The 11,012-nt window shown below is 41.6% G+C and overlaps 1 protein-coding gene across 1 annotated transcript; it reads right to left on the bottom strand.

The window, feature by feature from the left end:
- Positions 1–297: 297 nt before the first annotated feature.
- Positions 298–10,468, bottom strand: LOC127752946 (3-hydroxyisobutyryl-CoA hydrolase 1-like). The gene is made up of 14 exons (XM_052278395.1): positions 10,402–10,468; positions 9,431–9,511; positions 9,233–9,304; positions 8,733–8,796; positions 8,470–8,549; positions 8,287–8,370; positions 8,031–8,115; positions 7,542–7,613; positions 3,606–3,744; positions 2,708–2,768; positions 2,534–2,632; positions 921–1,022; positions 801–842; positions 298–695 (listed from the first exon to the last, which is right to left on the bottom strand). The coding sequence occupies exons 1-14, from the start codon at positions 10,432–10,434 to the stop codon at positions 558–560; spliced, it is 1,152 nt and encodes a 383-aa protein (XP_052134355.1). The 5' UTR covers positions 10,435–10,468; the 3' UTR covers positions 298–557.
- Between the last annotated feature and the right edge of the window lie 544 nt (positions 10,469–11,012).

Raw genomic sequence — 11,012 nt, forward strand, 5'->3', positions numbered from 1 at the left:
CAAGTGTTTGAAAGGGAACTTATGATTTACTGATTTAGTTTTGACAAAGAGAGTGGACCTCTCCCATTTCATCAACGAAATGCCGTCAGTTCAAGTGCATTACAAGACTCACACGATACTAGGGATCTTACAACCTTTTCGAAGCCTTACTATGAAAAACAACACGGTGCAAACTTATGAAATTGTGAATTTCTTTTATACAATATATAAAAGATTACCTGGAATCTACAAGCAGAAGGTAGCTTCAAAGCCCAATAGGATGGCCTGATAGCAGTATCATATGGGCCGCCGTTTGAATGCAGCTGGGCTTTAGCTTGAAGCGTACCTTCACACCTTGAAAAAAGCACAATAGCGATACCAATATAAGCATCGCATGAGACTATGAGAGGGACTTCTCTAATTTGCTAATAAAATTGTTAACCTATAATATGTTTCAGCTTTATTATAAATAAACTTCATCGCTTGTCTCCATGTATCCCTCAAACTGGGGACGATCTGTCTGTTATTCAGAAGCACCAACAAAGGCTTCAGTTTTTCACAAGAGGCTTTTCATTGAATCAAAGCTTGGGAACAAGCCTCCTTCCATGGGAACGTCTAGGAGGTAGGTCCAAATCTTCCCACTCTGGATCATCGACTTTGGAAAAATATTTTTCCACCACCTCGTCGTGCACCTCTTCCAACCATGGAGGCATCCACTGCAATTAGCAAAGATGTCAGGTTTAGATTTAATGCTATGCCCATGCCAGATTAGACAACATGTGAAGAACGAATTTTCTGACAAACAAGATTAACAAGCTGACCTTTGGGTTTCGATCTTTATCCAACAATATAGCCCTGCATCCCTGCAACAGGAATTGAATAGTTCAAAGTATGTTCATCTTGAGTGAACATGTCATTGGGAGATGTAGATAGATATTTACCTCAAAGAAGTCTCTACTGAAGTCACCACGCATCACATGGCAAACCATCCTATATTCTCGACGTAAGCATTCACCAACAGTTTGTGTTCGCCCTTCTCTTATCTGAACCCACAGTAAATACAGAAAGCTAAGAACATAAATGGGCACAGATGGCTAGCGTCTCGCAAACTACGTATACTGCAGTAAAACAAAGACCTTTCCTACTGAATGTTAGGGGCAAAACAAACTTTTCCTAGAGACTAAGCTCCACTTTAGTAGGTAGTGATAGCTGGAGGTTTGACACCTCGAAGCTCATGGTGAGATTGGAACTCCCATTTGACATAGTGGTAACTCTAATCTATTGGATGATGTGGAAAGAACAGAACGCTCGGGTGTTTGACGGTGTCAGCAAATCAGCCTCTGAGGTAAGTCGGCTGCATCATAGAAGAATGGACTTAGCGTGATGCAGGTTTGGGAGGAATGTTGATCACTGAAGCGTGTGATGTGCCTTGGCGCTGATAGAGGGCTGCCCTGTTGTGCCAGCAACCAGTTCTGTGTCTCTCCCTGACTCAGGGCCTGCCCTGAGCTTTTAAATTGTGTTCCTGTGTTAGGGTGATCCCTAAACAACCATGTTTGTTGTAAACAGTACTTGTGTTCCTGTGTTAGGGTGATCCCTAAACAGCCATGTTTGTTGTAAATAGTACGTTACTCCTCTTGATCTTAATAAAATTGGTTGGGGCTTCCTTCGCCGTCGGCCTGGCGAAAAAGATCGGAACTCCCAAAGGATAGGTCACAAGATTTTAAAAGGCTAGAAATTAACCATAACACTAATTTATGTCAAAATTGTAGTGGTTATACAAAGTGAACCATCTAACTGCTTTGTTCTACTAGTTGTACATACAACTAAACAAACAGTTTTTGCTGGACGACTCGTAGGGATGTGAGAAGGGCACTGACTCTGTCCCAAACAATGTACTACTATGGGCCCTACTAAGCAATATTTACATACACAAGCTCGATCAGGAGATAGGGAGGATCCGGCAGAAGCACGAAATTCCTCTTGTAGTGAAAATCAGATCGGTTCTATTAAGAATAGGTTGTAAGCAAGGGTGGGGAGGCTGCAAGCTCCATGTCGAGCAGAAAGAAGCAAGCAGGGGGTGTTGCCATAGCACGCCAGAGATCAAGCGTAGGCAACCAAACTAAATAAGGCTTAAAAAAAGTAGTTGGCGTTTTTAAGTGGCTGCCTTTTCTAGTACACGTACTCTTCTGTGGAGTGAACAATTCTTGTTTTCCCTCCGACGACTAGTTCCAAAGACATTTCCAAAGCTTTTAGAACTGGTATGCCCATACTTGCATTTTGACTATGCAAAAGCTAAAAGCCTAGAAGGTTTGTTTTTTTTAGCTATAGGGCAGATCTGTTGTGCCAACACAAAGGAGTAGGGTTCAGTTCATAAAGCCATACGAAGTATGCACTTGAGAAAGATAAATACTGGTCATATGAAACCATATAAAGGATTGATGGGTCTAAATAAATAGTAATGCCTTACACTACAATAATTTGCATAAGAAGGCACCAAGATAGAATGACTCGAGTAACATAAAGACATATGCTTTGGAAATGTTTGAGAGGATACCGATCTCAGGGATATTTTCAGACTAGTAGGAGAAGCCTTCCTCAGGGACTGGATTGCAGAAGCAACCCATTCATCAGCAACATTTGGAGCCTCTTGTTCCTAACATGATACACATCAAATTTAGCACAACAGAACTGGTGAGTCTATAGAAAGCAAAGACTTAGCATAACTCACAAGAGAGGCTATGATTTCTTCTACTGTTCTTTTGGAAAAGCATTTGTTGATGATTTCCAGCCTGGAATCAAAATGATGGAAGTAGCAGACATGGATTAGGCAATAAAAGTTGATCTGAGAATGAAATGAGAAAACAAAACCTTGCAATAAAATAGGAACAAATGGAATCTCCTTGACAAACTAAAATAAGTCCTTCCAAGTTACAATGCATAAAGATAAGCCTTCTTGGCCTTCAAACCAGATTAAGAAAAGCAATACATAAAATGAGTTCAAATGATCTAAAGGTAACGAGATTGTGGCATAGGGAAGCCACTGACCATAAAGATGAGGAGAATATAGAAAACACACAAGTAACAGGTTAGGGCATAGGGCACGGCTTATTTAAAGCCAGGCCAGACAACCGTTACCAAGCTTTTTTATAAGTTGAAGCCCATCCATCTATTGAAAGAAGACACAAGATGTGGGAAGTGCATGCTGTTGCTTCCCTACATTTCCCCATTCCAATTCCTTACATTTCTCCACCTGCCCTCCATTACAAGCTAATATTATTTCAAAAAGACTAGTCTATCTATCTAGGGCTTGTGGTAGAGAGGACCCAAAAGAAAGTTGTTTGGAGAAGATAAATAGGTCAAACACGCCCCAAATTGAGGAGAGTTTCCTGCATGAACTTTATATGGATGTTATAACTATGGAACTTTATGTAGCTATTAGTAACTTAAAAATTGTAGATTAATCAATCTAAGTTTAACATGCCAAAAGAATTTATACGACAGGATAACTTGGTGTGAACCAGAATATCCCACCTGTCCAGGATACCTCATTTTTAAAGGGTACACAAAGGAAGCAGAATAAGCTCGACATGCATGAATAGATAATGTCTGGACAATTGCACGCTTACCTATTCAGGGCACTTTTTTCTTTCAGAGATGGTTGTTGCGAATATTGATCGATAATTCCACATATAGCAAAGGGATCAGATGTATCAACCTTTTTAAGTGATTCTTCTAACAAAGCCAGCCTCTGCAAGAGTGAGCATACTAGGAATTAGAAAACCAGCAATACTCTGGTTACCTATAATCATACTTGGAACAAGCCAAATGTAACACCCTGAAAATTTGACCAACAAAAATCAAAACTCCAAAAATATGGGCCTTCAAAAACTTTTTGAATAAATTGCATCATGCCGATTTTGTTCGATGATTTTATTGGATTTTGATTTCGGAGTTTATAGATCGCGAATAAAGAAGAATTAATTAGGAATAAACCCTAAAACTAGATGGGTTAAAGAAATAATTAAATTATAATCTAAAAAGAAAGATTATGAGAAGATAGAAATAAATAAAATATTATCTCGGCCATATTCGTATCAATTAGATTTAAACGCGATGGAATAAGGATTAACTCTAATTAAAATCAAGTAAATGATATAAAAATAAAATATGAGTAAAATTAATCTAGAGTGGATCCATTGGGTGGAATAATACAAATATGGAGTAAACTTCATTTATGCAAAATTTAGGATTCATAGAATCAAATTTATATAAGAAATAAGCTAAAATGGGGATAAAATAGGAAAAGTCACTATTCATCGGCCGCCAGGGGTTCGATTACAGTCACTAGCCCTAACCCATCTCTGTTGCGCGCGCCCGGCCGCCCCGAGCCCCGCGCTGCCGTCGCCGTGCCGCTTCCGTCGCTGCCGCGCGCCGTCACCGCCGCTGCCGCACCGTCGCCGTCGCCATCCCGTCGCCGCGCCGCCGTCCCATCGCCTCGCGCCCCACGCCCCGCGCCGCCCGCCGTCGCGTCGCCGCTGCCGCCCGTCGCGTCGCCTCGTGCCCCGTGCCACCGTGCGCCGTCGCCGTCGCGTCCCGTCGTCGCTCCAAGCCGCGCGCCGCTGCCGCTGTGCCGTCGCCGTCGCCATCCCGCTGCCGCGCCGCGCGTGCCGCCGTTGCCTCGAGCCCCGCCCCGCCATCGCGTCGCCCGTCCCGTCGCTGCGCGCCCGTCTCCTCGCCGCCTCGAGCCCCGCCCCGCTGTCGCATCGCCCGTCTCGTCACCGCGCGCCCATCTCCTCGCAGCCTCGCGGACCGCGCCGCCGTCGCATCACCCCCCTTCACCCCCTCCTTCTCTCCCTCTTTCCCCTCTTCCCTATAAATACCCTCACCCCTCTCCATTATTCCCCACTCCATTCCCCTCTTCCTCCCCTTTTTCCTCTCCACCGCGGCGTCGTCCTCGTGCCGCCGCGCCGCGGCCCTCGGTGCCGCCGCGCCGCACCGTGTGCCGCGCCGGGCGTCGCCTCGCCTTGCGCCGCCGTCGCCGCCACCGCCGTCGGTAAGCTGCCGCCCCTTCCCTCGTTCCGCCGCCGTCGCCGCCCGGGGAGCATGAGCCGAGAGAGAGAGGGAGGGAGAAAGAAGCCGGGAGGGAGAGAGAGAAAAGAAGAGAGGAAAAAGAAAGAAAAAAAAAGAGGAAAAAGAAAAAGAAGAAAGGGAGGAAAAAAAGAAAGAAAGAAGAGAGAAAAAGAAAAGGAAAAATAAATAGAAAATTAGAGAGAGAATAAGGAGGTTTAGAAAATTTAAAATAATTAGAGTTTAATTATAGATTAATTATAGTCGTAGAATTGCAAAATTTAATATAATTATAGATTATTTTTGGTAATCTCTATAAGTAATCAATTCGCGGTAGGAGTTTAGATTTATTAAGAGCTAAATAATTATGTTGAATTCTTAGGAATGTACTTCTAAATCACAAAATGACTTAGGTTAAAAGATCCAACAATTCGAATAAAGTGGTTTCGCAAACTTTGTAGTCAATATAAAAAGATCGATTCACATTCGACCTTTTGAGTTATTTAGATTTTAATTGAATTCTAATTGAATTCAAATCATTTCCTCGCACGTAATTTTAGAACCCGAGGGAGTTGCGGATCCGAACGAGGGTCAAGACCCGCAGGACTACGAGCAAGGCAAGTTATCACTATTCCTTGAACATATTGATCCCAATTGCGAAATTGTTTTGTTTACAAATAAAATTATATGCAATGATAAACATCCTACTTGTTATTATGCCATGCCTTGATTATTGTTTACCCTTAAAATCCTTGTAACCATGATTACGTATGAGTCCCTAGTCAAGTATGACAATTGCTTAGAAATGCTATTCTAGAATCATGCATACTCATATTTATCAAATGCTATATACTTGGGCAGGTAATTGAGATGCGGCATGTGGAGACATGAGCGCCACATTGCCATGACGTTGATGACATGATTTGTGAAAGGAGAAACAAAATTAACAATTGTTTTCGACTGGGGCGGACGGAGGATTTGGGTGGTATCTGGAAAAGGCTAGTACCGTCCCCGGTCAATTAAGGACCGAGCCATGAAGTTAAGCATGAAACGACCCCCGTACAACCGTACTTCTCGTATGGGTATAGACCTAGCGGATTAGATAGCCGAGCGGAGGCAATATCCCTGCATAGATGGTTCACCTCTGAGTGAGGCAGGTGCGCTACGGTGGGACAGGCGTTGAGGTAGGGCCGAGAGGCGTGTCCTACATCGGTGTCGCCATTGGTAGGACTGCCATGAGTGTGTGAGAGAGAGAACTTAACTTGAACCATAATTTAATATGTGTGTGAGACTTCTCTTTCTCGGGAGCGCCAGAACTCCTCTCACTGCTAGAAACATGGACGCCTAGAGTGCATGAGGATTTAAATTCATGGAGCGGGTACTGCCAATGCGGGGTTATCGAAAAGCTTTGCCGTGACGCGTCTCATGTGTTGGGACGAGGCTCATGTGTTGGGCAGTCGCGAAGTGCGGGTAAAGTGTACATCCACTGCAGTGTGAGTAAACCAAATCTATTCGAATAGCCGTGCTTGCGGTTATTGAGCACCGGGACGTGTATTACACTTGGCTAGACTCAAAATTCTTGACTTGTGTGGGATGGGATATTGCATGATGATTTTTATGCTGTTGGAGCCACTTCCTGAGAGGCGGGAAGGTGGACGTCCTCAGAAAACCATGACGACTCAATGGCGGGAAGCTATCCTTGGGATCACAATGGATGGTGGATAGAACCGTCGTTGTTTAACTGTGAACACTGGTACTAAAATTTGATCAGTCAATGCTAGGTCTTAGGCTTGTGAAAGAATTACAAAACTGGCTTTGCGCAAAGAACCATGGCCATCTTTTGAATACCCCTATCATGTGCATTGTTGCTGTGATGGCTTGCTGAGTACGGTTGGTACTCACCCTTGCAATATATAAACTTAATCAGAGGCCGGAGACGAAGCTTCGGAGGATCCCTACGCGTACTACCAGGAGGGTGATGAAGACGATGGCGCTCAGTAGGTCTTAGTTACGGTCGTTGCCTGTGGCAATGGCGTGCCGCTGCCTAAACTCCGCTGCCTTATCTACTCTGCTTTTGGAATGTATTCCGGACCGTTCGGTCTGATGATCTAATACTATGCCTGCGGGCTTATGATGTAATAATCCGCACTAGACTTTCGTGTATGTGCATTTGGTATTTCAGCTATGAACTCGTGTGTACCAGACTACTTGATCCAGGGAAATGGTACTGTTCACACGATTGATTCCTGTTATAAAAACGGGGGTCCACAGAGCTGGTATCAGAGCCATATGACTGTAGGAAAAGACCAAAAAGGCGCCGCACCCCTTTTCTAGTTGGCCAAGGGAGAAATTCCCATTTAGTAATACTTTCAAAAATAAAAAAACGTTATGTTTACAAAACTCTATACGATTTTCATCTTACTCTTAACTATTTTCTTCACAAAACAAGTTTTACTCCTAGCTGACTTTGGGTTTTTTTTTTCATCTGAAGGTACAAAATGAGGCCAGGCCACAAGAAAGCATTTCAGGAGCATCCAACCTTACACCAGTAAGACCAACATACTCTCCTGAGAAAGACATAACAACAAATCAGTGAAAACGATCTCCAAAGATAGTCTCCCATCAACTTATAACTTATGTGGTGTAAAATTATAACTAATTTACAATTATATCAAATTTCAACAGATGAATCCTAGTGGACAGGCAATAAAAAATCTGGCCACATACATTTCTTTCTTTTTACCAGGTCATGATGGAGGTTTGGTCAAAATTTATTAAGATGATGGGAGAAACAGAGTGGCCACATATATTTCCACACCCACACATTTTAAAGTCATGTAATAATATGATAAGCACTCAAGGATGCATAGCACATGTGGCTTTCAGTATTCATAATCAGTTTTAGACATTGCAAAGAGAATTCATATGATCATGTGTGAAAGTTCAGTTGAATAAAGGAGATATGAGATAGGAAAATAGTTCACCATAGAACCCAGGAAGTCGAGATAGAAAATATGAGGCCCCAATATCTGGAAAGAGACCCAATGCTGTTTCTGGCATAGCAAAAACCTGCATAGATAGTAGTAAAAATACATAGTCAAACTCTAGGCATATGCTGGTAAGCTGTTTATCCCATGAAAAGAATCAAGCAAGCTTTTTTCTGCACCCCTGCTACATCCTTTTTGAAAATATTTAAGTAAAAATGGAAGCTTCATATAGAGTTTGTTCCGTAATATATACCGTGCTCTCTGTGACAACTCGGAACCTTCCATGTATAGAAACACCGGCACCTCCACCCATGACAATTCCAGTGAGAAGTGAAACCTAGATAAGAGTGTTGTAGCATTCGGTGGTAAGCATTGAGCAATAATGACAATAACAATTATGTGGACAAGCAGTTTCAAAGCAATAGCGATAGCTCACCTGAGGTTTGTTATATGTTGCAATGATATAGTTCAACAGAAATTCATTTCGGAAAAAATGAGCACTATATTTCCAGCTATCTGATATAAGAAATGCATAGTAGAACTAATCAAATGTCAAGAACAAAATTCTCTATATATTGCATGTTAACAGTGAATTAGCATATAGCAAATGGAAAGGCAATGGAAGTTAAAGAAAAACAGCATGGAAGCTCAAGATATTTGACAGCAGGGTCTCATGGATGCATGATATGTTTTATTTACCATTATTTATAGACCGGACAACGGCAGCAACATCTCCACCAGCACAAAATGCTCTTCCTTTCCCCTGACAAAGGAAAAAACAAGTGATGACAAGAATGGTAGGGAGTTATAGAAATCAAGCTGAGCACAAACAGCAGCAGTAAAGGTAACAGCAGGAGGTAGTAAAGTTGGAATTATCCCAATAAGTCAAGACTCATATATCAGCAACAGAAAATCAATTACATTTACAAATGGCAAAAGGACAGTTAGCATGCAACAAAAAGCATGGACAGCATTGGTGTTTTACGTTACTACAACTTGGTTGTACATGATTCAAACTTCAATAAGCGGATGAAACTTTGAATTCTCGATTTTGGAAATTTAATCGGGTAATTCATGTTTGATGTTAGCTAGTACCTCGTTATTCTTTTTTGTAATCAAAGATAAACCTCAAAATACATTGTTTAAATATGGACCACATCAGATATTTCATTATTGTAGGACTCAAACACGATCATTACCTTCACAATCAATAATAGTTTAACTCCTTCATCTTCCTCATAAGCAGTGAAGCACCTCAAAAATCCTGTTATCTAGAAAATGAAAGCAAAAATAAATTTCTCGTATCAGTGTTCCTGCACCCTATATGTAGCCACGAATACCATATATGCTCCATTACTTATTGAATCATTGTCGCTTTTTTTCTTTAGAAGTCATACCATTGCAGAGGAGAGGGCATTCAACTGCTTTGGCCTATTCATAAGCAATGTCCGTGTTACACCATTTGCCTCTACCAAAACCTGGCAAACAGAGAAATAGCAGAAGGTATTCTCAGTAGCAGGTAGAACCAATCATAAAAAGTATGACATTGTACAGAGAAGACTTGTAGTAGACAGCACACGAAGAAGATACAGATCATAACAACAGTTCCCGATATGATAAAATTGTTACATCGAATACCAGAGTGTAGCCATTTGGCCGTTTGGCAACGAACATGAAATAGGAAATTTAAATGCCTAATTACACGCACAACAGACAAAACCGAACCAAATTAGAATGGAGTTTAAACTCTCCATGCTGCTTATATATTCCTTAAAATAGTTGTGTTGTTGAGGCCAGTTGAGACGAACAGAGGATACGGAAACAATCCTGGTCGTCAAACACAAGACAGTGCTATTATTTTTTATCTGTAGAAATTCTACGGCAGAATGGTTTGAAGTTGAACCCTAAAATAAAATTGACCTATCCAGATGTAACAAGTAATTAGCATAATCTGTTTGCAGTAACCTAGTCGAATTTCTGAATTGCCTGTGAACTACGACAAGAGTAGAAATTAGCAATGAATGAAATATGACCATGTATGCGCCTATAATCGCCACGGTGATTAAGGACTAATAAAACATTCATGGTGGTGATTAAGAAAAAAGCCACCCATGGGCGATTGTCTATTACAGTTGTACACAGCCGCATCAGCAATCAAATTGCTGCTATAGACGCAATCGAGCATGTTAAAACAACCTAACTGGATCAATCAATCTGAGTATGAGCGAATCAAATGAGGGAAAGCAGCAGCTAATTCGCGGGATGGTTGATTGGGCTTGGATCCGTGAGCCCAACGAGGCGGAGCGCAAAAAAAGCAGGAATCGAACGCCAGAGTGAACGGCGAAGGAGGAGGAAGCAGCGGACGAACCTGGTCGGAGTCGGCGGGAGGCGGCGTGGCCATCTCGGAGCGAATGCAATCAGCGATGACGAGGAGGAAGTCAAGTGCGTTTGGAGTTTGGACTGGATATATACTCGTGGGGTTCAGGTTAGTTACCATACATCGGTCATATTGGGTCAAAATAATTTTCTTTTCACGATTTTGAACCCTAATCGTCCTGATCAATTGTTTACATCTAGATAAGTGAAATTAATTTGGAGGCAACATGATGCAAAGTAATCCCTCCGTCCCCTAATATAAGAGATTTTGATATTTTGTTTGCACTGTTTGACCACTCGAAAAAAATTGAAATTATTATTTATTTTATTTGTGACTTACTTTATTATCTAAAGTATTTTAAGCACAATTTTTCGTTTTTTATATTTGCATAAATTCTTCAAATAAGACAAGTGGTCAAATGTTATATGAAAATAGTGAATATCCCTTATATTATAGGATGGAGGCAGTACAATTTACTCAGAATATTTCATATAACATTTGAGAGGTAATTTTTTTTTCATATAACATTGAAGAGGTAACCTCACCCAACTAAATAAAGAGGTATCTGCACCCAATCCATACATCCAACCAAACAAAATTTC

This window comes from Oryza glaberrima, chromosome 10, assembly GCF_000147395.1.
Source record: "Oryza glaberrima chromosome 10, OglaRS2, whole genome shotgun sequence".
In the NCBI taxonomy this organism is placed as follows: Eukaryota; Viridiplantae; Streptophyta; class Magnoliopsida; order Poales; family Poaceae; genus Oryza; species Oryza glaberrima.

Excerpts from the sequence above, each read along its gene's own strand:
- LOC127752946 (XM_052278395.1), bottom strand. The coding sequence starts at position 10,434 with ATGGCCACGCCGCCTCCCGCCGACTCCGACCAG. Across the intron at positions 9,305-9,430 it reads ATGCCCTCTCCTCTGCAATG|ATAACAGGATTTTTGAGGTG; the intron begins GTATGACTTCTA and ends TTCATTTTCTAG. Across the intron at positions 3,745-7,541 it reads TTGTGGCCTGGCCTCATTTT|TATGCTCACTCTTGCAGAGG; the intron begins GTACCTTCAGAT and ends TCTAATTCCTAG.